Source organism: Typopeltis vanoorti, chromosome 3, assembly GCF_054136105.1.
Source record: "Typopeltis vanoorti isolate ZY-2024b chromosome 3, IOZ_Tvanoo_1.0, whole genome shotgun sequence".
Classification (NCBI taxonomy): Eukaryota; Metazoa; Arthropoda; class Arachnida; order Uropygi; family Thelyphonidae; genus Typopeltis; species Typopeltis vanoorti.
This window is the reverse complement of record NC_143551.1, coordinates 9,314,721-9,342,314: the sequence shown is the minus strand read 5'-3', so window position 1 is coordinate 9,342,314 and position 27,594 is coordinate 9,314,721. Positions and strand designations below refer to the sequence as shown.

At 35.9% G+C, this 27,594-nt stretch overlaps 1 protein-coding gene across 1 annotated transcript in view; it reads left to right on the top strand.

Moving 5' to 3' along the window:
* LOC150107901 (small G protein signaling modulator 3 homolog) overlaps positions 1-27,594 on the top strand; it is a 231,624-nt gene that overhangs the window by 160,859 nt on the left and 43,171 nt on the right. Inside the window, exons 15-16 of the mRNA XM_090415425.1 lie at positions 9,265-9,335; positions 25,652-25,700. Of these exons, the coding sequence (XP_090271551.1) occupies positions 9,265-9,335; positions 25,652-25,700 (120 nt within the window). The remainder of the gene's footprint in view (positions 1-9,264; positions 9,336-25,651; positions 25,701-27,594) is intronic.

Genomic DNA, 27,594 nt, shown 5'->3' with positions numbered 1-27,594 from the left:
GTGTTGTTAAAGATAATACTGGGAGAAAATGGTACTTTTTTGTGAGAAATAAGAGAACTGTGTTTTACTGGCATTGAAATTGATGAAGTTATCTAAACCCATTGGAGGATGGCTTGGAGATCAGAATGCAGTAGGTTTAAGCCATAGCAAGTGTCAAGTTTTGGGAAAAACTGCTTCTGAAAGAGAACATTAATATAGTCATAGTACAAAAATACATACTGAAGACCTCTCAAATGCTGTGGAAGATGTATTATCCCTGGATATTTCAATGATTGGCATCACATCCTGCAAAATTTCTGGACATGCCACATATGCAAAAAGCACTATCACAGGGATATCACTCCTCTCACAGGAACTGGAACAAGCCAATCGTATATCAACAGAAACTGTCCTTCTCCCCTGCAGTCTTAAAATATTAAATGTCTACAAACCTCCAGGTACATATTGGCCTCAGTCAGTTTTACCCCTACATTGTCACCCTGCAATATATACATGTGATTTTAATAGAATACAAAAATGGAAAAGTCCTGGCACACTAGGCAGATATTAATTATCTGCGGCTTGTCTTTGATGCTAAACAACTAGGCACCCTTCACTCTGAATGGTGGAATACCGATATCCTGATTTATGCTTTGTGACTACTGACAGTGAAATGATGCCAATCCTTATAACCTGACAAATACTCCCTAGCTTTGTGCAGTCATCCTCTGGGTAGGCCGAAGAGTCTCATTAACCCAATCAGTGCCTCTCCTATGATGGAACGTCTGCAAGGCAAATTCGAACATCTTTACGAGGAAAGTCGATGACATTGTATGGTTCATTAAGCCTGAGTTGAACAAATGGTGTCAGAACTTTCTCATCCTTCATCCTTTCACCCCTTCTGAAATTGATAAAGCAATTCGAGCTACTAGGAGAGGAAAATCCCTTGATTCAGATATTATGTTTCTGGAGTTTGCTAAGCATAAGCATATTGGGGAAAGTAGCTTGAGAATGGCTTTGCAGTTTCTATTCAAACATCCTTTGGGGGTGCATTTTTTGATTACTGAGCTTATATGGTTATAAATGAGTCTTTCTCAGAACTCATAGAAGATGCTAAACAGTGCTATCAGACAGTAATTTTCAAGCTTGTCCTCGCTCTTATCAGGTTTCAATAAGGCCTTAGAATATCTTAGAATGTTTAAAGGCACTTGGTAGTTTATTGCCTGAAGTTACAAGTTGCCCCAGTCCTGAAAATACTTCAGGTGCAAACTGTTTTTGCTTACACTTGGACAAAGGATTAAACCAAGTATATAATTTTTGGTATCTTTAATAACTTCTTTTTGAATATTTTGACACATTTGAGATTGTGGTTTAAGTTAAATTGATTACACCAATTTATGATTTCATTTTTTTTAACATAGAATTTCTGTAACTAAATGAAATTATTTCAAATAAATAAAATTCTGAAAGATATTGGCAAAAAAAAAGTAATAAATAATATCAGTCTTTGATTTGGTTTGTAACTTAAACAGAAAAGGCTTAACCATAATGATAATTAGAATTTGATTCAATTTGATAATTAGAAAAGGCTTAACCATAATGATAATTAGAATTTGGGGGTGCTTAAGGGTCATAGCTGTATAACTGAGAGGAGACCTCCAATAGCCTTTAAAGGAATGTGGAGAACCGACCAGGGCTTCTGAACTAATGTCCAATCCTCACCCTGTTGGGTATCTACTTGGATACTGAATGAACGAGGATGTGCTGGCAATTTGGGATTTAGCTGACCAAATTGTATTCTTATTGGTTAAACCAAAATAAAAAATGATGGTACAACATGACAAAATTTCATGCCGGCTGGGGCGACGTCCCAGCCGTCATGAAATTTTGTCATGTTTTAAAAAAGTTTTCGCCAGGGAACCAGGGCGAACAGCGAAAAGTCGGCTACTGGAACAAATCTGAAAACAAACCCCAACTCAACATCACCAGAGTTAAAAATCGGTACTATCAACATAAGAAGCCTGAATGGCAAAGAAATGGAGCTAGCTGAGGAATTAGATAAGTACCAGATCGACATAATAGGGGTGACTGAAACAAAAAAAGACCAAAACTGATGAGATCTTTCTGAGCAATAAATACAAAATGTTATATTCAGGCAATGACAGTCTAGGAAAAGAAGGAGTAGCCATAGTATTCAACACAAAATACGAAGGCTAATCTTCTTGAATGGCAGTCAGTCTCAAGTAGAGTAATGTGGGCAAATATGAGAATGGGGAACTGGACAATGAGACTTATTTGTGCCTATGTTCCCACAGAAGGTTCTACTAAGGTAGAAGTGGAGGAATTTTTTGAAGCTTTAGAAAAAGCAACTGACACAATGAAAAATGAAAAGTTGGTCCTTGTTGGGGATAAATAGCAGAGTAGGAAATGATTGTGAGACATACAAAAATATTTTGGGAAAATTTGGAGAAAAGAGCAAAGCTAATAATAATGGCAAATATCTGTTGGATTTCTGCTCAGGACATGGACTGGTTATTACTAACACCATGTTCCAACATAAAAATGTGCATAAATTCACATGGAGAGAAAAGGCTAGGAATAAGAAAAGTCTCATTGACTATGTTATTGTTGACAGTGATGTTTTCTCCCTGGTGCAGGACACCAGAGTGTACAGAGGATTTGAAATTGGAAGTGATCATCACTATCTAGTCTTGAGCAAGATAAAATTGAATTTCATATTGAAAAGAATAACATGTAAGAAAGTTTTAAAGTGAATAAAAGTTGAGCAGCGCTCAGATGTGAACTGTAGACTAAAATACACAAAGATTATTGAAGAAAAAATGAAAGAGTTTGAGAACAGGAATCAAACCTTGGAGATTCAGTGGCAAACTCTGAAGAAAACATTGATTGATTCTGCCGGAGAGGCATGTGGTGAGGTTGTCTGTAAGGATAAAAAAATCAGAACTCCCTGGTGGACACAGGAAGTTAAAAGGCAGTGAAGGAAAAGAAAAAAGCATATCAAAAGTTCCTGCCAAATAAGTCAGCTTGTGCTCTTAGAGAATATAGAGACAAATGCAAGAATGCTAAACACTGTGTAAAACTAGCTAAACAAAAGTCATGGGAAGACTTTGGCAAGAATATAGAAAATAAATATCAAGAAGGTGGCAAAATATTCTGGAGCTTGTTGAAGAAGCTTAGGAATGGAGGAAAGAGTGCTGTAAAAGGAGTTAGAGATGATAAAGGTGACATGAAAACGGGAGAAAAAGATATCCTTGAAGTATGGAGTAATTACTTTGAAAAACTGCTAAATGAAACAAGCAGTGATGACAGCACAGTGATAAAAAAACACTGACCAGCCATGCAGTCAGGAATACATATCCATACTTGAAGTAGAAAAAGCCATCAAAGGCTTGAAATGTGGAAAGGCAGCAGGAGTAGATGATATTCGACCAGAAATGCTGAAGTATAGTGGTATAAGAGTCTTACAGTGGCTGCACTGCATAGTTCAGAAGGCCTGGACAGAGGGAGGAATTCTCGATGATTGGAATAGAGCTCTCATAGTACCCATATATAAAAAGGGAAATAAAACTGCATGTGAGAATTACAGAGGTATTTCCCTACTAAGTGTTCCTGGCAAGATCTATGCAAGTATACTTGAGAAACGGTTGAAAAGAATTGTGGAAGATAAGGTTGGTGAAGAACAAGCTGTATTCAGGCCAAATAGAGGCTGTCAGGATCAGATCTTAACTTTACGACAAATAGTCGAGAAAGCATGGGACTATAACAAAGATCTGTATTTAAGTTTTGTCGATTTGGAAAAGGAAAATGCAAGGTGCAAAGAGAGAAGCTGTTCAATACGCTGCAGTTATATGGTGTCAATGCGGCATTATATCAAGCAAACCTTAATCTGTATTTGAGTTGTAAGTCAGCAGTTAGAATTGAAGGAAGTAGAGGAAGATGGTTTAATGTTAAATCTGGTGTGAGACAGGGATGTACATTATCCCCTCTGTTATTCATTATCTATATGGATCACATTATGATGGAAAGTGGTATTAAACATGATATCAAAATTGGAGATGTTAATGTCAGCTCTTTGCTTTATGCGGATGATGTTATACTTCTAAATAAATCTGCTACAAGTCTGCAAGATTCTCTGACTAAATTGAATAGCTGTTGTAATAGATATGGTATGAAGGTCAGCAATAAAAAGACAAAGACAATGAAAATAGGCAGAATCATTGAAAATGTCAACTGTGTTGTGAATGGAGAACCTGTGGAACAAGTAAAACATTTCAGCTATTTAGGCACGATTTTTACTGACGATGGTAAATTAAATATAGAAATAGACAACAAAATCAGCAAAGCTGGTGTGGTGGGAAGTCAGTTGAATAACTTCATATGGAATAAGAGAGAAATTAGTAGTAACACTAAATTAGCTGTATACAAGACATTGTTCAAACCAGTTTTAACTTATGGATCTGAGAGCTGGGTTCGAAGTATAACACTTAACCAAAGACTAGAGACAACAGATATGAGAGTCCTGAGAAAGATTATAGGCGTGAACAGATGGCATCAATGGCAACATCATATTAAAAATGAGGATATTAGGAAAGAACTTGACATTGTCAGCATCCAGGAATGCGTTAGCAGAGCTAATCTCAGGTGGTATTAGCTCAGGTGGTATTAGCTAATCCCATTCTGTTCAAGTATGGTCACTTGAACAGAATGGGAGAGGAAAGATTAGCGAAACAAGTGTTCTCTGCCAGGTTGGCAGGAAAACGACCCAGAGGAAGACCAGGATATAGGTGGATTGATACGGTACAAAGTGCCTTAGACGATAGAAATATAAGATCTGATAATGTTGGAGTCTTGACAAGTTAGAGACTGATTTGGAGGAAAATTGTAGATAGGAAATTAATAATGATGTAATTTTTTTCGTGTAGTACTATCATATCCTGTACACCCCTTGAGGGTACATAGCAGGAATTTGATGATGATGATGATAATTAGAATTTGGAGTTAAAGAATAATGAATTATTATCTAAGCTCAGTTACTCCTATACCATTAGCCATTATCTAGTATATCCTACTGTTATCCATTTGCAGATTACAGTAAAACCACATTTTTATGTTCCCGCAATTTACGTTTTCCTGTCATTTACGTCATTTTCCTTTGGTCCCATCTTAAGGCCTATTGTCACGATATATTGTTTTTCTGCCATTAACAACTGGACTTTATTTCCCGTGATTTGCGTTTTTTTTTTTCTGGTGGCAATACTGATTTTTCAATCGATTTCGGCGGAAATCTGCTCATTTCTGTTCCCAAATGGCGTTGCTTTTGGCTGTAGTTTCGTTTCCGCCAACATGGGGACTTGCACGCTTGCAGCAGTAATGTAGTGATGAGCGATACTGTGATTTTTCAATCACAGTACGAATTGATATTGCAGAATTTCTACTATGTAATTTAGCATGTGAAAGTTTGCTTTGAAGTTGCGGATTGTTGGATTATCCAAGGTGGATTATCCATGTTAGTAACATGGGGAAAAAAGACATAAAATGTATTTCAATAGAAGAAAAGATGCCAATTTTACGACGTGTAGATTGACATGCCGGAACACGTGTGCATTTAGCAAAAGATCCTGGACTCTCCATGTCCACTTTGAACACGATAGTAAAAAAACAGGTTAAGCATTGAACTCAATGCAAAGCAATCTGGCACTATGTCAAAAAAACGAAAAGCAAAAACAATTAAAGATTTATTTTAAATAGATAAATGTAAGTAATTGTAAATTCATTTATCTTCAGTTATTAAATTTTGTAATCTAGTATATAGACTCACATACTAGCAGTAAGTCATCTTTTAGCCTTTTTTTAATGTTTTTTTTACATTTCCTGCTATTTACACTTTTTTCCATCAGTCCCCTGAAAAGTGTAAAAAAAGGGACTTTTACTATATTTGGCTTTGTTTAGTTTGTTCATTATTTGATTTGGTTTGTAACTTTTCATGTAGTACTATCATAATATCCTGTACACCTTCTGAGGGTACATGTCAGAAATTTGATGATGATGATTGGTTTGTTAATTATCCATGCACGACTCTTGCGTTAATTTACGTCATGATCAGTTTACTAATATGTATCTTCAATGCATCTAAAGGATAATATAACAGTACTATAAGTTAAGAGGATAATAAATCCCGTATTATTTTATATAACAGCCGGGTATGAAACTCAGAGATCGAAATCTAAGAGTTTCATTCCGAAGAACTATCAGCGAGTCCAAGCGTAAGTCATCACTTGGGTAGTGCAACTCGTGGCAATGGTGGAGCAAGCTGCGTAACTATCCTTAATATTTTCTCATAATGTAAAATGCAGCTCCTAAGAGATGTATTACTGTTTTACATTATGAGGAGAGGTTACTACTAAGACCAGTTTCGACCTTTATTGAGGTCTTATCAGTGAGTAGGTAGACCCTGGAATATCAAGGTTTAAGTGAACTGAACTTACATATACCCCTACTAACGAATTGCCAGACCGGTGTACCCATATATTATTATTACTACGATAAAGAGCCAAAAGGCTATTTTTCCGGCTACATAAATTAAGTTAAAGGGATAATAAATCCTGTATTATTTTATTTAACAGTCGGGTACGAAACTCGGAGATCGAAATCCATCGAAATCTAAGAGTTTTTCATGCCAAAGAACTATCAGCAAGTCCAATAGTACTTCAGTTAAAATTAAAATAATATAATAAAATTAAAAAAAATTAAAATAAAGTTAAAATAATGCGGGATTTATTATCACCTTAATTTATGTTGCTGGAAAAATAGCCTTTTGGCTCTTTATCGTAGTAATAATAATATATGGGTACACCGGTCTGGCAGTTCGTTAGTAGGAGGTATATGTAAGTTCTGTTCACTTAAACCTTGATATTCCAGGGTCTACCTACTTACTGATGAGACCTCAATAAAGGTCAAAACCGGCCTGGGTAGTGACTCTCCTTATAATGTAAAACAGTAATACATCTCCTAGGAGCTGCGTTTTACATTATGAGAAAATATTAAGGATAGTGACGGAGTTGCCTAGTGTTGTACTACCCAAGTGATGACTTACACTTGGACTCGCCGATAGTTCTTCGGCATGAAACTCTTAGATTTCGAGTTTCGTACCCGGCTGTTAAATAAAATAATACGGGATTTATTATCCCCCTAACTTAATTTACGTCACTGGAAAAATAGCCTTTTGGCTCTTTATAACAGTACTATGTGATTAAGTTTACATTACTGTTGATCTTGTGAAATTAAAAAATATCTCTCACTTGTTGGCACTGCAATATTATTATCATATCTTATATTTCTGTTTTCTAGGGCACTTCTAACTGTATCAGTCCAGATAGGTCTTGGTTTTCCTGTGAGTTTTCCCCCTAACACCTTGACATCAAACACCTGTTTTGCTAACTTTTCGTCTCTCTTTCTATTTAAGTGACCATATCACTTCAGATTAACTATGTTTGCAACTTCTCATTGACAATTTCCCTCCAAATTAATCTGTTATCTGTCAAGACGTCACCAGATCTTATATTTCTGTCTTCTAAAAAACTTTTCCTCTGGGTCTCTTTCCTGCCAACCTTACAAAGAACACTTCTTTTGCTAATCTTTCATCAACTCCTATTCTTTTTAAGTGATGATCATACCACCTAAAATTAACTCTGTTACCACATTCCTCAATGCTAACAATGGAAAGTTCTTTCCTAATATCCTCATTGTTAATATGATACTGCCATCTGGTCACTCCACTAATCTTTCTCAGAACATATCTGTGGTCTCCAGTCTTTCATCAAGGGTTTTATTTCTAAAACAGCTCTCAGATCCATGAGTTAAATTGGTTTGAACACTGTCTTGTATATAGCCAGTTTGGTGTTTTAACTAATTTCTTTCTTATTCCATATAAATTTAAACATTTAACTTCCTACCATACCAGCTTTGCTAATTCTGTTGTCTCTTTCCATATTTAATTTGCTATCTTCACTAAAAAGTGTTTCTAAATAGCTTTACTTGTTCTATACTTTCTCCATTCAGAATGCAGCTGATATTTTCTGCCTGTTTCATTGTCTTGGTCTTTTTCTTGCTGATTTTGATATGAAATTCGTTACAGCATATTCAGTTTAATCAGGGAATCTTGCAGACCTGTACTGGATTTATTCAGAAGTATAACATCATCTGCATAAAGTAAAGTGCTGAGATTAACACCTGCAATAATGTGATCTATATAAATGATGAAAAACAATGGAGATAATTTGCACCCTTGTCACATACATTACTCAACATCGGACCATTTTCCTGTACCTTATTTAACATCATACTTACTGCCGCCTTCAATTTTAACTACTGATACAGATCAAACAAAGACCGTATTGCTCACTATGATGTCCCATTTCCACCATATTAACTGTAGCATTTTAAAGAGCTTTCCTCTTGGCACCTTGTCTTATGCCTTTTCAAGATCTATGAAATTTAAATAGAGAAACTTGTTGTATTCCCAAGATTTCTCAACTATTTGTCTTAAAGTGAAAATCTGATCCTGACAATCTCTATTTGGTCTGAATTCAGCTTGTTCTTTACCAAGCTCAGTTTCACAATTTTTCTAAGCCATTTTCAAGTATACTCACATATATCTTACAAGGAACATTCAGTAAGGAAATACTCGCTCTCTGTAATTCTCATATTCAGTTTTATTTCTCTTTTTTTTTATCGATGATTATTATGAGATCTCTATTCCATAGAAGGAATAGAAGGCTAAAGTAAATAAATATTTTAATATAATGATATAATAGTTGTGAAAAAATTTATGACGATATTAGGAAATATGTCAGGATTTTCAAAAACAAGCAAATATGATACATTTTTTGATCAAGTGATGCATACAAATATACAGTAAGATCCACTATAGTTAGAAAATTTATTCTAAAATATTTCTAAAACATGGTAAGATATAAATTGTGGATTATCTATGTTTTTCAGTATTTATGCATCTCTCTCTTTCCTTTCCTTTCCCTTCCCTCCCCTCACTTAGACTAGATAATTTGAGGCCATACCATTATTGAACTTAGTTATTTAACTTTCACAGTATTTTTTTTACTGTTTAAATAAAACTGGTGAATAATATTGATCTTGCGAGTTTTTGAAAGCGACAACTGTTTGTATAATTAACATTTTTATTAATTGAGGAATTAAACCTTTTAGAAATTTGTGTTATTGTTTTATTTTTATTTTTGTAATGTGCAGGTAGCAAATAAAGAAGTAGAGAAAGATTTTAATTCTGTTTATTCTCGATTAGTTTTGTGTAAAACTTTCAGGTAAGTTGTTATTTCTTCATATATATATGTATACTTCTTTATAAAGTATACTTCTTTATATGTATACTTCAAATATTCATGAACTGGCAAAGTTTACATATTTCTATATACATATATATATATATATATATATAAGAGAGCCTATGTAGCTCAGTGGATGTGGCGTTTGCACACCATCGCGCTAGGCCGCACGAAGGAAGTCTTGGTTTCGAGTCTAGTCGGCGACTAGAGGAAATTTTTCTAAGCCTTTTTTCGACCGGTTCCCGAGTTAGTCGATCTCTGGCACGGGCAAGCAGGTTTTTCCTCCCGGAAACTCGGGTTTTTCGTCCTGTAAACTCAAGAAAATCGACCGTAGAACCCACATTATTTCAGACATTAAATATATTGTGTTAGGGTTAGAGACCACGAGATGGCAGCACATTTGAGCCGTCTCTCTTCACTGCGTACCGCTTAATTAGTGATAGCCTTGGGCCATCTGTCTCTGATTGGGTACCAGTGGAGATTGAACTGCCCACTCAGTCTCCAAAAGTTAGATAGGGCTAAATGGCCTCGCCTACTCCCGTATATACGGGAATAAAAAGGCGTTAGCTGATTTTTTTTTTTTTTTTGATATATATATATATAGAAGTGTCTTTTATTATCTTTCTATGTTCTTATCGCCTGAAGAAGTCATTTTTGACGAAACATGTCGCGTTTTTTTTCAAATAAATATCATTGTGTTATAATTCTCGGGTTTAAGTCAGTTAATTTAAAAAATGAATATATAGAAGTATACATATATGTGAAGAAACATACAGTATGTAAACTTTGCTGGTTCATTTGATTAAAGTTTTTAATATTTGATTAAAGTTTATAAGGCAGAACACTGGAATAAATTGATAACATTTATTTACTTAGTAACATGACGTTTCATCCCAATTGCACAAGATTTCTTCAGGTATCAGTAAACAAACTAGTACTGTCAAAACAGTAAGGACTAACAAAGGTTACAACTGTTATGCAGTTCAAAAGAGACTGATGTTATTTTTAAAAAATTATTTGTAATTGTTCTGAACATTAATTTGAACGTTTTTGATTAATGAAGGCTAGGATGCATTCAGACAAGTTAAGCGTTTAGTTAATATTTAAATGTTTAGGATCTAATGCTATTTCCAAAGATTCCCATATTTTTCTTTCTGTATCATAGCAACAGTGTAACAGTTCTGATTTATCCCATAAAACTTGATGTCTCATTTGCATAGCATCTTGTGGGTCAGCTGAAGAGAGCACACTTGATGACAAAGCTGAGGCTTCATTTCTATGGTATTCAATATCTCAAATGTGTTCTTCAATGCATTGTTCAATTGATTTTTCTGTCTGTCCGTACTAAGATGACTTGCAATCACACCATAGGAGATAAACACTTGGATAAGGAAGTGGGTTATGTTGAGGCTTTGTGGATTTTAATGGTGATCTCATCTTGATAAAGGGAGTAAATATTACTTTGATTTTATATTCCTTAAGTATTTTTGCTAGTTTTATTAACACAGAGCTAATATATGGGGGCATGATGAATCATCTGTTTTCTTCTTCATTAGAAATTTCTCTGGTCTCATGTCAATTTACTAGTCTGGAGATGGTGTGCTCACTATAGCCATTTTGAAAGAAAAGTGTTTCTTAAATGTTGAAGTTTTTTGGCTAGCATCCTTGTCAATGATGAGTCAGTGAAGATGACCGGCAATCACACCATAGGAGATAAACACTTGGATAATGAAGTGGGTTATGTTAAGCTTTTGTGGATTTTAATGGTGATCTCATCTTGATAAAGGGAGTAAATACTACTTTGATTTTATATTCCTTAAGTATTTTTGCTAGTTTTATTAACACAGAACTAATATATGGGGGAATGATGAATCCTCTGTTTTCTTCTTCATTAGAAATTTCTCTGGTCTCATGTCAGTTGAGTAGTCTGGAGATGGTGTGCTCGCTATAGCCATTTTGAAAGAAAAGTGTTTCTTAAAAATTGAAGTTCTTTGGCTAGTTCATCCTTGTCAGTGATGAGTCAGTGGGCTCTTGCTCCTAGTATGGAAATCATACCTAATTTTTGAAGTCTATAATGATGGGATGAGGCATGTAGATATCTATCAGTATGTGTAGACTTTTGAAATATAGAGTATAGAGACTTTTAATTTACCCGATTCCTTAGTTAGTAGAAGTCCCAGAAATGGGAGTGAATCATTAGATTCATAGGTGAATTTTACGTTAGGGTGTTAATGATTCAGGTACTCATGAAAAAGCAGAAGTGAAGGGTATTCTTCTAGGGCCTTGTTTTCAGATGTTTCCATATAAAGATTTGCTAAAACTGGCAAAAGGGGACTGCCCATGGCTAACCATTGGCCATCCTCTTTTTTTTTTTTTTTCCCATATTTTATTTAATCTTATTTTATTTGGATTTGGATGAATAATTTCAGAAATTACTTTATGTGCAGATCACCAGAGTTCTGTTTATATATTGTATTTTTATCGATACAATATTAAATTTTAAAACTTATTGTATTTTTATATTTGAAGTATCCAGATGAAATACAGTGTTTGAGAGGTACCATAGCCTTCTTAGAGAATTTATCTTGAAGCAGTGCAAGTAGGTCATCAGTAGGAACATTGATAAGCAAATTGACTACATCAAAGCTTGCTAAAATGTCATGTTCATCAAGGATAATATTGCTGATGCTTGAAACAAAATGCTTAGAGTTTTTAACAAAGGATGGTGATTGTCCTGTTAGGCCCTTTAATAGTCTGGCTAGATATTTGGCAAAAGGATACGTCAGAGAATCTATCCCTTCTACTATTGGACAAAAAGGTGTATCTACTTTATAAATCTTGGGTGTCCCATATAGACATAGAGGAAGATAATGAAGAAATTGGAGAACTGGTCTGGTTTCTCTGTTAAATTCATAGGTTGTTTTTAAAAGGTTATTGATGCGATTTTGAAGCTCTCTAGTAGGGTCATGATCCATAATGGAGTAAGTGTCAGTGTTAAGAAGCTGTCTAACTTTATAGTCATAATCATCTGAATCAAGGATAATTGTAGCATTTTCTTTGTCTGCCTGTAGGATCACTATGTCAGAATTGTTTCTAAGCTTATTGAGAGCAGCTTGTTCTAAAGCTGAAAGATTACCAATGGCAGGTTTCACTGCGTTTATGGGAAGTGCTGATTTGAATCGAGCCAGTGATATATATATTTTAAATTTTAATATATATTACATTTGCCAATGCTTTGGTGGGCATTCTATTCTGATGTCAGAGGAGGATTTTTTTTTTTATTCAATGAAATATTTTATGCATGCCTTGCTATGCTTTTTTTTTTCCCATATTTTATTTAATCTTATTTTATTTCTATGAATAATTTCAGAAATTACTTTATGTGCAGATCACCAGTGGGTGTAAAAAAAGTGATTTATGATTCTTGAAACCAAAGTACTTTGGTCTAGAGTAGGGGTTCTCAACCTTTTCCAGTGGCGTACCACTATATATAATTCAAGATATTAGATGTACCAGTAAGCAAATCTGTTTTCGTACCACCCGGCAGTGGTACGCGTACCATAGGTTGAGAATTCCTGGTGTAGAGAATACCTGAGGAGAATACTATCAAGAGTAGAAGAATTTGTGATATCCCAGAGTTGCTCAAGATTTTTATGGTTTCTTCTCCCTTCTAGTGTAGAATACCATATTACTGATGTTAAATAGCTAATTGTCTCTCCAGAATGTTTGATATGAACTGTATGCTCTATTTTTCTCAACTGTTTCTCAAGTATACTTGCATAAATCTTACCAGGAACACTCAGTAGGGAAATACTTCTGTAATTCTCACATTCGGTTTTATTTCTCTTTTTATATATGTGTAATATAAGAGCTCTACTCCAATCATCGGGAATTCGTCCCTCTGTCCAGGCCTTCTGAACTATGCAGTGCAGCCACTGTAAGACTTTTATATCTCCATACTTCAGCATTTCTGGTCTAATATCATCTATTCCTGCTGCCTTATCACATTTCAAGCCTTTGATGGCTTTTTTCTACTTCAAGTATGGATGTATTCCTGATTGCATGCCTGGTCAGTGTTTTTTACCACTGGGCTGTCACTGATTCTTTCATTTAGCAATTTTTCGAAGTAATTACTCCATTGCTTCAAAGATATATTTTTCTTCTCCAGTTTTCATGTCACCTTTCATCTCTAATCTTCTACAGTACTCTTTCCTCCATTTCTGAGCTTCTTCAACAAGCTCCAGAACACAGCGTGAGAAAGGTGGATGCTCCAAGAGGAGGTGAGAGCAAGTGTAGGCAGGAAAGGAATGGGATGACCAGGGATCAAGAGGAAACAGTTGGAATTGAAAAGGGTTCTAAAATGAAGAAGCAGAAAAGGAAATGGCCCCAGTCTAGCATGGAGAGATCACATCGAGTGAGTGGTATAAGTGGAACTAGCTGTAGATCCAGAAATGAGCTGTTGTTTTTGTATACCAGTGCTAGAAGTTTAAGAAACAAGGCAGATGAAATGGTTACACTAATTGCGTCTGTTCACCCAAAGATTGTCGGAATGAGTGAGACATGGTTGGAAGAGAATGACATCCTGACAGGAATAGAGATGGAAAGGTATGATGTGTTTCATGAGGATAGAAGGGGTAAAAAGGGAGGGAGAGTGCTATTGATGATAGAGAAAGAGTTATGTCCATAGAAAGTAGAGATGCAAGACAGAAATAGTGCCAGTGGTTTTGAGGCAGTATGGTGTGAGATAGAGTGAATGGAATCAAATACTTGGTGGGATGTTGTTATCGACCAGGTAATGTGGATGGTGGTGATAGTGAAATGTATAGTCAAATTAGCCAAGCAAATAAGAAAACAGTGATCATTATGGGTGATTTTAATTATGGCAATATAGACTGGAATGATGAGATAGCAACTGGAAGTAAAGAAAATGAGTTTCTTGAATTTTTGAGGGATAACTACCTCAGACAGTATGTAACAGAGGGCACACGAGGATTAAGGGTCTTGGATTTGGTCATCTCATCAGAGGATGTAATTATAAATGAGGTGTCAAATCATATACCAATTGGTGAGAGTGACCATGAGGCGATTGTCTGGGTGGTTGCCAGCAGTGCGAGGACCCCTGTGAGAAAAGGGTATATGTGGAACTACAAGGAGGGTGATTATGAAGAGCTCAGGAGACAGCTTGCGGGTGTAGCGTGGAATGAGGAGTTAGCTGGAAAAGATATCACTGCAGCTTGGGGGATTTTCAAAACCTATTTAGTAGATGCAATGTCTAAATGTATTCCAAGGGTGAGAAGGTTAAATAAGGTAGGTGTGAGATGGATGCATAAAGAGATTAAGCATGCGATACAGAGAAAAAGGGCATTGTGGAGGCAGCATAAGAGAAGTGGAAATAGCCAATTTCATGAGGTCTACAAAGACCAGCAAGGAGGGTGACTTGGTTGGTGAGGGTAGCTAAAGAGAGGTATGATCAGCAGTTAGCTAATGAAGCCAAAAAGAATCCTAGGGAGTTCTTTCGATATGTAGCCAGCAAAAGAAATAATGATTATGGAAGGATGACATTGATTGGAGAAAATGGTATAAAGACAGCTGTTGCAGAATGTGTAGAATATGAAGTTAATGAGCAGTTCATAAAGATCCTTCAGTTTTGTGAATGTGACTTCATGGAGAGATTGAGAGCAGTTGATGATCGGGAGGAGAGACTGACTGTAAGTGAGCAAGAGGTGTTTGGGGACTTGAGTAAACTAGATGTAAATAAGGCTGTGGGACTTGACAATATATCACTGTGTATTCTGAAGGAATATGCCAGAGAGTTGACACCTGCCTTGACATATTTTTTTAATACGAGTCTTGCATTTAGTCAAGTTCCTAAAGAGTGGAAGGAGGACAAGATTGTGCTACTTCATAAAGGAGGTGATCGAACTCAACCATCAAACTATAGGCCTATTTGTGTGTCAGGAGACTTTGGAGAAGCTTGTGAGAACTAGGATCCAGAGTTGGGTTGACAACAATGATGTTATCTTTGATGGACAACATGAATTTGCTAAAGCGAGGGCATGCTTTAGTAATCTACTTACTTATTATAATAAAGTGACTGCTTCCTTGGACAGAGGAGAAGGATACACAGTAATATACTTAGATTTTGCAAAGGCTTCTGATAGAGCACCTCATGATAAGTTGACAGTCAAACTAGAGCAGATGTGGTTGGATATTAGATTAGTGCATTGGATTGGAGACTGGCTATCTGTTAGGTATTAACAAGTTGTGTATGGGGGTGCGATATCCAGGAAAAGGAAAGTCACTAGTGGAGTGCCTCAGGGGTGTGTTTTAGGGCCATTACTGTTTAACTTGTATATTAATGATATTGGTGAAGATTTGGATGGAGATACTCAGTTGTTTGCAGATGGTGCAAAGTTGGGACAAACCATAAAGAGTAGTGAAGATGTTGTGGCCTTGCAAGAAGACTTGAATAAATTTAGTGATTGGACACGGAAATGGGGATGTGAGTTCGATGTTGCAAAATATAAGGTTTTAAAATTTGGAAAACAAAGATGTGATGCAGAATTTATGCTTGGTGAGAATATATTGTTGGTAGTAGAGGAAATAAGAGATCTGGTGGTGATAGTGGATAAGGATCTAAAACTTAGGGGACACATCGCCAAAATTGTGAAGACAACACAAAGGCTTCTGGGAATGATGCGGAGGACACTGACGTGTAGAAGTAGGGAGATTCTTGTTCCGTTGTATAAGGCTTTGATTAGGCCACACATGGACTGTTGTGCCCAGATTTGTTCACCGGGTTTTCAGAAGGATGAAGAGATGTTGGAAAGGGTCCAAAGGCGACTGACTAAAGTAGTTTCTGACCTCTGTAATGTTGAGTATGAGGAAAGATTGAGTAGATGTAATTTGCAGAGTCTGGTGGAGAGGAGGAAGAGGGGAGATATAACGGAGACCTACAAGTTGGTAAGGGGGTTGTTATGAGATCAATGGTGGAGAAGTTCTACAGAGAATAGTGGGAGATCAGGGGAGAACCAGAGCTCATCCCTGGAAACTGTATAAAGAGGGTGTGAGTAGGGGAGTGAGAGGCAGGTTTTTTTCGTGCAGAGTTGTGAATGATTGGAATGCCTTGCCTGAGAGTGTGGTGTCTGCAAGGAGTTTGTATGTGTTTAAGACACGGTATGATGAGATGTGTGTGATAAAAGGACCTCCCAGATGAGTCTATGACTCCATGAGGTCTTGAGGTAATAATAATAATAATAATAATATCTTGCCACCTTCATGATATTTAGTCTTCCCATGATTTTTGTGTAGCTAGTTTTACACAGTGTTTAGCTTTCTTACATTGTCTCTGTATTCTCTAAGAGCACGAACTGACTTTTTGGCCAGGAACTTTTGTTATGCCTTCACTATCTCTTTAACTTCCTGTGTCCACCATGGATTTCTGATTTTTCTATCATTGCAGATAACCTCACCACATGCCTTTCTGGATGAATCTGTCAATGTTTTCTTCAAGGCTTGCCACCGAACATCCAAGATTTGGTTCATGTTCTCAAACTCTTTCGTTTTTTATTCAATAATGTGTGTGTATTTTGTCTACACTTCACATCTGAGAGCTGCTGAACTTTTAATTGCTTTAAAATTTCTTACATGTTCTTTTCAATATGAAATTCAATTTTATCCTGCTCAAAACTAAATGGTGATCACTTCCAGTTTCAAATCCTATGTACATTCTAGTTTCCTGCACCAGAGAGAAAACATCACTGTCAACAATAACATAGTCAATGAGACTTTTCTAGGCAATTTGGAATTTAGCCGACCAAATTGTATTCTTATTGGTTAAACCAAAATAAAAAATGATGGTACAACGTGACAAAATTTCATGCCAGTTGGGGCGTCACCCGGTTAAACAAGGCCCCTGTTGTTTTTGCCAGGGAACCAATGCGAACAGCAAAAAATGAGCTGTTATCTGGTACAAATCTGAAAACAAACCCCAACTCAACATCACCAGAGTTAAAGACCGCTACTATGAACATGAGAAGCCTGAATAGCAAAGAAATGGAGCTAGCAAAGGAATTAGATAAGTACCAGATCGACATAATAGGGGTGACTGAAACAAAAAAGTCAAAAACTGGTGCGATCTTTCTGAGCAATAAATACAAAATGTTATATTCAGGCAATGACAATCAAGGAAAAGAAGGAGTAGCCATAGTATTCAACACAAAATACGAAGGTTAATCTTCTTGAATGGCAGTCAGTCTCAAGTAGAGTAATGTGGGCAAATATGAGAATGGGGAACTGGACAATGAGACTTATTTGTGCCTATGGTCCCACAGAAGGTTCTACTGAGGTAGAAGTGGAGGAATTTTTTGAGGCTTTAGAAAAATCAACTGACACAATGAAAAATGAAAAGTTGGTCCTTGTTGGGGATCTAAATAGCAGAGTAGGAAATGATTGTGAGACATACAAAAATATTTTGGGAAAATTTGGAGAAAAGAGCAAATCTAATAATAATGGCAAATATCTGTTGGATTTCTGCTCAGGACATGGACTGATTATTACTAACACCATGTTCGAACATAAAAATGTGCACAAATTCACATGGAAAGAAGAGGCAAGAAATAAGAAAAGTCTCATTGACTATATTATTGTTGATAGTGATGTTTTCTCCCCGGTGCAGGACACTAGAGTGTACAGAGGATTTGAAATTGGAAGTGATCACTATTTAGTCTTGAGCAGGATAAAATTGAATTTCATATTGAAAAGAATAACACGTAAGAGAGTTTTAAAGCAAATAAAAGTTGAACAAGACAGTGTTCAAACCAGTTTTAACTTATGGATCTGAGAGCTGGGTCAGAAGTAAAACAGTTGACCAAAGACTAGAGACCACAGATATGAGAGTCCTGAGAAAGATTGTAGGCGTGAACAGATGGCATCAATGGCAATATCATATTAAAAACGAGGATATTAGGCAAGAACTTGACATTGTCAGCATCCAGGAATGTGTTAGCAGAGCTAATTTCAGGTGGTATGGTCACTTAAACAGAATGGGCGAGGAAAGATTAGCAAAACAAGTGTTCTCTGCCAGGTTGGCAGCAAAACGACCCAGAGGAAGACCAAGATATAGGTGGATTGATACGGTACAAAGTGCCTTAGATGATAGAAATATAAGATCTGATAATGTTGGAGTCTCGACAAGTAACAGAGTGATTTGGAGGAAAATTGTAGATAGGAAATTAATAATGATGTAATTTTTTTCATGTAGTACTATCATATCCTGTACACCCTTTGAGGGTACATGGCAGGAATTTGATGATGATGAAGTTGAGTAGCTCTCAGATGTGAACTGTAGACTAAAATACACAAAGATTATTGAAAAAAAATGAAAGAGTTTGAGAAAAGGAACCAAAACTAGGAGATTCGGTGGCAAGCCTTGAAGAAAACCCTGATTGATTCAGCCACAGAGGCATTTAGTGATGTTGTCTGTAAGGATAAAAAAATCAGAACTCCCTGGTGGATACAGGAAGTTAAAAGGCAGTGAAGGAAAAGAAAAAAGCATATCAAAAGTTCCTGTCAAATAAGTCAGCTTGTGCTCTTAGAGAATACAGAGACAAATGTAAGAAAGCTAAACAGTGTGTAAAACTAGCTAAACAAAACTCATGGGAGGACTTTGGGAAGAATATAGAAAATAAATATGAAGAAGGTGGCAAAATATTCTGGAGGTTGTTGAAGAAGCTTAGGAATGGATGAAAGAGTGCTGTAAAAGGAGTTAGAGATAATAAAGGTGACATGAAAACGGGAGAAAAAGATATCCTTGAAGTATGGAGTAATTACTTTGAAAAACTGCTAAATGAAACAAGCAGTGATGACAGCACAGTGATAAAAAACACTGACCCGGCATGCAGTCAGGAATACATATCCATACTTGAAGTAGAAAAAGCCATCAAAAGCTTGAAATGTGGTAAGGCAGCAGGAGTAGATGATATTCGACCAGAAATGCTGAAGTATAGTGGTATAAGAGTCTTACAGTGGCTGCACTGCATAGTTCAGAAAGCCTGGACAGAGGGACGAATTCCCGATGATTGCAGTAGAGCTCTCATAGTATCCATATATAAAATGGGAAATAAAGCTGAATGTAGGAAAGTGTGCTGTAAAAGGAATTAGAGATGATAAAGGTGAAATGAAAACAGGAGAAAAAGATATCCTTGAAGTATGGAGTAATTACTTTGAAAAACTGCTAAATGAAACAAGCAGTGATGACAGCACAGTGGTAAAAAACACTGACCAGGCATGCAGTCAGGAATACATATCCATACTTGAAGTAGAAAAAGTCATCAAAGGCTTGAAATGTGGAAAGGCAGCAGGAGTAGATGATATTCGACCAGAAATGCTGAAGTATGGTGGTATAAGAGTCTTACAGTGGCTGCACTGCATAGTTCAGAAAGCCTGGACAGAGGGACGAATTCCCGATGATTGGAGTAAAGCTCTCATAGTACCCATATATAAAAAGGGAAATAAGACTGAATGTGAGAATTACAGAGGTATTTCCCTACTGAGTGTTCCCGGCAAGATCTATGCAAGTATACTTGAGAAACGGTTGAGAAGAATTGTGGAAGAAAAGCTTGGTGAAGAACAAGCTGGATTCAGGCCAAATAGAGGCTGTCAAGATCAGATCTTCACTTTACGACAAATAGTCGAGAAAGCATGGGAATATAACAAAGATCCCTATTTAAGTTTTGTCGATTTGGAAAAGGCATATGACAAGGTGCCAAGAGAGAAGCTATTCAATACGCTGCAGTTATATGGTGTCAATGGGGCATTATATCAAGCAATACTTAGTCTTTATTTGAGTTGTGAGTCAGCAGTTAGAATTGAAGGAAGTTCAGGAAGATGGTTTAATGTTAAATCTGGTGTGAGACAAGGATGTACATTATCCCCTCTGTTATTCATTATCTATATGGATCACATTATGAAGGAATGTGGTATTAAACCTGATATCAAAATTGGAGATGTTAATGTCAGCTCTTTGCTTTATGCGGATGATGTTATACTTCTAAATAAATCCGCTACAAGTCTGCAAGATTCTCTGACTAAATTGAATAGCTGTTGTAATAGATATGGTATGAAGGTCAGCAATAAAAAGACAAAGACAATGAAAATAGGCAGAATCATTGAAAATGTCAACTGTGTTGTGAATGGAGAACCTGTGGAACAAGTAAAACATTTCAGCTACTTAGGCACAATTTTTACTGAAGATGGTAAACTAAATATAGAAATAGACAACAGAATCAGCAAAGCTGGTATCGTGGGAAGTCAATTGAATAAATTCATATGGAATAAGAGAGAAATTAGTCGGAACACTAAATTAGCTGTATACAAGACTGTGTTCAAACCAATTTTAACTTATGGATCTGAGAGCTGGGTCAGAAGTAAAACACTTGACCAAAGACTAGAGACCGCAGATATGAGAGTCCTGAGAAAGATTAGAGGCGTGAACAGATGGCATCAATGGCAATATCATATTAAAAATGAGGATATTAGGAAAGAACTTGACATTGTCAGCATCCAGGAATGCATTAGCAGAGCTAATCTCAGATGGTATGGTCACTTAAATAGAATGGGAGAGGAAAGATTAGCAAAACAAGTGTTCTCTGCCAGGTTGGCAGGAAAACGACCCAGAGGAAGACCAAGATATAGGTGGATTGATGCGGTACAAAGTGCCTTAGATGATAGAAATATAAGATCTGATAATGTTGGAGTCTTGACAAGTAACAGACTGATTTGGAGGAAAATTGTAGATAGGAAGTTAGTAATGATGTAATTTTTTCATGTAGTACTGTCATATCCTGTACACCCCTTGAGGGTACATGGCAGGAATTTGATGATGATGATGATGATGTGAGAATTACAGAGGTATTTCATTACTGAGTGTTCCTGGTAAGATCTATGCAAGTATACTTGAGAAACGGTTGAGAAGAATTGTGGAAGAAAAGCTTGGTGAAGAACAAGCTGGATTCAGGCCAAATATAGGCTGTCAGGATCAGATCTTCACTTTACGATAGATAATTGAGAAAGCATGGGAATATAACAAAGATCTGTATTTAAGTATTGTCGATTTGGAAAAGGCATATGACAAGGTGCCAAGAAAGAAGCTATTCAATACACTACAGTTATATGGTGTCATTGGGGCATTATATCAAGCAGTACTTAGTCTTTATTTGAGTTGTAAGTCAGCAATTAGAATTGAAGGAAGTACAGGAAGATCATTTAATGTTAAATCTGGTGTGAGACAGGGATATACATTATCTCCTCTGTTATTCATTATCTATATGGATCACATTATGAAGGAAAGTGGTATTAAATATGATATTAAAATTGGAGATGTTAATGTCAGCTCTTTGCTTTATGCAGATGATGTTATACTTCTAAATAAATCTGCTACAAGTCTGCAAGATTCTCTGACTAAATTGAATAGCTGTTGTAATAGATATGGTATGAAGGTCAGCAATAAAAAGACAAAGACAATGAAAATAGGCAGAATCATTGAAAATGTCAACTGTGTTGTGAATGGAGAACCTGTGGAACAAGTAAAACATTTCAGCTATTTAGGCACGATTTTTACTGACGATGGTAAATTAAATATAGAAATAGACAACAAAATCAGCAAAGCTGGTATGGTGGGAAGTCAATTGAATAAATTCATTATTCAATTGACTATGGAATATGTGGAATATGGAATAAGAGAGAAATTAGTCGGAACAAATTAGATGTATGCAAGACAGTGTTCAAACCAGTTTTAACTTATGGATCTGAGAGCTGGGTGAGATGTAAAACACTTGACTGAAGACGGGAGACCGCAGATATGAAAGTCCTGAGAAAGATTATAGGTGTGAACAGATAGCATCAATGGCGACATCATATTAAAAACAAGGATATTAGGAAAGAACTTCACATTGTCAGCATCCAGGAATGCGTTAGCAGAGCTAATCTGAGATGGTATCGTCACTTAAACAGAATGGGCGAAGAAAGATTAGCATAGCAAGTGTTCTCTGCCAGGTTGGCAGCAAAATGACCCAGAGGAAGACCAAGATATTGGTGGATTGATACAGTACAAAGTGCTTTAGACAATAGAAATATAAGATCTGATAATGTTGGAGTCTTGACAAGTAACAGACTGATTTGGAGGAAAATTGTAGATAGGAAGTTAGTAATGATGTAATTTTTTTCATGTAGTACTATCATATCCTGTACACCCCTTGAGCGTACATGGCAAGAATTTGATGATGATGATGATGAGACTTTTCTTATTCCTTGCCTCTTCTCTCCATGTGAATTTGTGCACATTTTTATGTTGGAACATGGTGTTAGTAATAACCAGTCCATATCCTGAGCAGAAATCCAACAGGTATTTGCTATTATTATTAGCTTTGCTCTTTTCTCCAAATTTTCCCAAAATATTTTTGTATGTCTCACAATCATTTCCTACTCTGCTATTTATATCCCCAACAAGGACCAACTTTTCTTTTTTCACTGTGTCAGTTGCTTTCTCTAAAGCCTCAAAAAATTCCTCCACTTCTACCTTAGTAGAACCTTCTGTGGTTCTACTAAGTGTTACTTAGTAGAACCACAGAAGGTTCTACTAACCTTCTGTGTTAACCTTAGTAGAACCTTCTGTGGTTGTACTAAGTGTTAATGTGGCACAAAGACTTATTTGTGTCCATAGGCACAAATAAGTCTCACTGCCCAATTCCCTGTTTCTGATATGTGCCCACATTATTTTACTTGAAACTGCCTGCCATTCAAGAATATTAGCCTCATATTTAGTGTTGAATACTATGATTACCCCCTTCTTTTCCTTGATTGTCATTGCCTAAATATAACATTTTGTATATATTGCTGAGAAAGATCTCACCACCTTTTTTTGTTTCAGTCACCTCTATTATGTCGATCTGGTACTTTTCCAATTCCTCAGCTCCATTTCTTTGCCATTCAGGCTTCTTATGTCGCTAGTACTGATCTTGAACTCAGGTGATGTTGAGTTGGGGGTGGGTTTTAGGATTTTTTCCTGTAGCTGAGTTTTTGCTGTTTTACCTTGCTCATGGTGAAAACAATGGGGAGCTTGTTTAAACATGTGACGTCCCAGCAGACATGAAATTCTGTCATGTTGTACCATCATTTTATATTGTGGTTTAAGCCAAGAATACAATTTGGTTGGCTTAATCCTAAATTGTCAACCCATCCTCGTTCATTGAGTATCTAGGTGGATACCTAACGGAGTACACCACGAGAAGGCTAAGATTGGACATTAGGTCAGAAATCCTGGTCGGTTCTCTGCATTCCTTTAAAGGCTATGTGGAGATCTCCTGTCAGTTATATACAGCTTTGACCCTAAGCTTCCCCTAAACAGATGTTTAGAAATATCTGCTAAATGTGTGTTTTCTCAATTAAACTTCTACTCAAGTAATGATCATCTAAGTATACATATCAGATTAGTGATCCTACATGGAAATAACAGCGTATCTCTAGAAGTGTGTTTTGACCATTTAACTTCAACATGGATGTTAAGCTGATGACTTGAATAAGTGGGCTGTTTGATAGAAATCAAAGAATAGTGATGGTGGTATATAATGAAGGAAATGTGCCATATAACAGGCAGGGCTCTGCAGGTGGACTATTGTTGCTGTTATTGAAGTACATATGATTAATATGTATGTCAATGGTTGGGAATGATTTCAAGTAGAATATCTTTTTGTTTGCTGATAATTTTAAACTCTGGAGGTTGGTATTAAATAAAAGTCATGTAGAGATCTGGTAGTGTGCACAAAGCGGAAATGGTGGAAAGGGACTATGAGAAATTATTGAGGCTGGTTATTGGGGATGATGATGGATGGGAAGTTGTGGTTCAGAGGAATAAAGGAATGGAGAGGATCCAGAGCCAGGTGACCAAGATAGTGAAATTTCTGTGAAATGATCCCGATGCAAATAGACTGAAAGTTTGTAGGTTATAAAGTCAATAGGTAGAATAGAGGGTATATAGTAGAAACACTTAAGTTTCTAAAGGGGTTTTTATAAAATAGATGCTAAAGAAATCTTTCAATACATGACATGAAGTAAGAGAACAAGGGATAACACATAACACTTCTGTAAGTTATGCAAGAGTGTGGTTAGCAAGGTAATGGAGAGTAATGAATAGTGAAATGGATTGCCAGAAGTGGTTGAGAGTGCTGTCAGTGAATGAGTTCACTGAGAGGCATGATAGACATTGTTTGAATAATGATTAATGTGGGCTTCAGGATCAGTCTTCTGGAACTCATGGAGTTGATCATATAAGAATTATTATTATATATGGGATTTTAAAATAATTCATTATTTTTAAGCCAGATATGAAACTCTGAGCTAGAAATCTTAGTTTTCGATATCGACAACAGATTTTGATAGATTTCGATCTCAGAGTTTTGTATCCGGCTTTAAAATAATGAGAGATTTATTATCCCCTTAACTTAATATACACCACCGGAAAAAAATAGCCTCTTGGCTCTTTATTTTAAAATAATATTGGATTGATATTGCTGTTTACTGTTTAAACAATAATTTCATTAATTCATAAAATACAAATTTCATAAAAGAAATTGATGATATATATATTAAGTATTATTATCATCAAAGACCTCCAGTGAGACGTGGGTTTATCAAAGAAGGCAATACATCACCCACACCAACCATCAGACCTCCTTAAACTCATTTATACTAGATACACTCACCACCTCAACAGGTAAACTGTTCCACCTATTCACTGCTCTTTGAGAGAAATATCTAGCCAACCACACTCAAACTTAACTTCCACAAATTCTCCCCCATCCCCAACCTTTGTCCTCTCACTACTTTCCATGTTACTGAAAATGTAATCAAGCTGACATCCTATAACACCTTTTCAGAAGTTTATAGACCTTTATCATATCACCCACTCTTTCTCCTGTTTTGCTAGATTTTGCAGTCTCTCTCTCTCTCTCTCTCTCTCTCTCTCTCTCTCTCTATATATATATATATATATATATATACACATACACACACACACACACACACACACACACACACACACACACACACACACATATATATATATATACTCTCTTAGGAAAAAGAAAAAAACTAATTTCTCTAGTTATGTGCATATTTTTTCCTAGCAGTCATCTCAGAAAATTTTATATCAAGCATAATTTGCTGCATAAATTAAGGAGATTTTTAAAATAGAATGTTGCTTGAGATCAGCATTTCAGTTTCATTAATTTATTCTATAGACTTGATGAAGATGGAAAAGTCTTGACACCAGAAGAAATTTTATACCGGGTAAGAAATGTGTTTTTATTTTTTTATAAATACAGCTTTTATAAATTTTTATAAATAAACTCCCAAGGAGTCTCAGGATACATCATGATCCATGCTCAGTCTCACTGTGTCCTTATTAAATTCATTTAGTGTTATTGTATCCTTTGTCATCTATTTCTCTTTATGGAGAAATAGATGACAAAGTAAAAATAAAAATCTGATCTTTACTCACTGGACTTATGTATGGTAAATAGAATGTGTTTTGTTCACTATGCTTTGTTTTACTATACTTTCTCCTCTATGAGAAACATCTGTTACTCACTTCCTTGCTCTAGTCCTCAGGAGAGCGAGGAGTCACACACATACACACATACATACTCCTTGCTCTCCTGAGGACTAGAGCGAAATGGCACATTATAGCATATTTGGTATGTCCAATTCCACTTCTATTTTCTTATTTATTCACTTATTTTCCTTTACGTGCTATATAATTTTTATCCATTGGATATACTTTGAGAAATTGTTTATTCACTGCTTTTGATAGTTTGTCTTCTATAGTATCTACTCTAATCATCTTCATTCAGTAAAATTACCGTTCTGTAACCATTTATCTTTTAACTAATAATAAATAAAATAACTTTAGAATTTGCTTTGGTATTCAGATTGTGATTTTTTTAAACATGTTTTGTCCTTCTGGCTTATACTTCACTACTCCTACATCACTTTCTTTTTATATATTTTACATAATACCTTCTTTTTGTGCACTTTCTTGCTTAATGCCAGTAACCTATTTACCTACCTACCTACTATCCAGTGTTACAGCCTGTTGTGAGTCTTAGCCTCCTATACAGCTTGCCTCCACAATCTTCTGTTCTTGGCTAATCTTTCCCTATCTTTCACTTTTATAATATTTACTCTGATAATGTGATGAGCTACTAGTCACAAAATAAGTGCTACTTATTAAATTACTTATTTTTCTTTATATAATTAGATTTTCTTTAGATACTTGTATAATGTGTTAATCATACTACACAGAGTAAGAAATAAATGAATTTAATAAATACTAGACGAACTGGTAAATAGTAATGATATGCTCTTTATGATCTTGATGGGAGACTTCAATGGTAAAGAAGGTGTAAGAGATGCATATCTACAAGCAGTTGGGAAATATGGACTAGGACAGAAGAATGAAAATGAAGAAAGATTGTTAAAATTTGCTGAAAGTACAGGTGTTTGATTGCTTTCTTCAAAAAAAAGAAAGACTCTGAAATGGACATGGCGAAGTCCAAATGGAGAGGTGTTTAACAAAATAGATTATATGTTAACAAAACCGAAAATATATTGTCAAAGATACAGATGTAATAAATAGTTTCAGTAAAGGTAGTGATTGCAGATTAGTGAGGTGTAGCTTAGTGGAAGTGACACTTGCATCCTTTGCACTAGGCCGCCCAAAGATAGACTTATAGTTCAAGTCTAGTCGCCGACTGGTGGAACTTTTTCTAAGCTTTTCTTCGACCAATTCCCGAATCAGTTGATCTCCGGAATTGGAAAGCTGGTTTTTCGTCCCGGAAACTCAGAAAATTAACGTAGAACCCACATTAATTTTCAGGCGGTAACATATCCTGTTAGGGTTAAGGTACCAAGAGATAGCAGAATTTGTTTGCCAGTCTCTTGATCAGTGGCTGCCTATAATTAGTTATAGACATGGACCAGCTATCTCTGATTGGCTGCTCCAAAAGCTAGATAGGGTTTAACGACCTCGCCTACTTACTCCATATAAGGGAATCAAAGGTGTAAGCGATTAGCTTATTACTTACTTATAGAAGCTGGGAAAGACAGAAATGGATCAAAAGTAAAAGATAAGTTTGATTTTTTTACAAAATTTTTACAAAAATCATGAGCAACACAATACAAA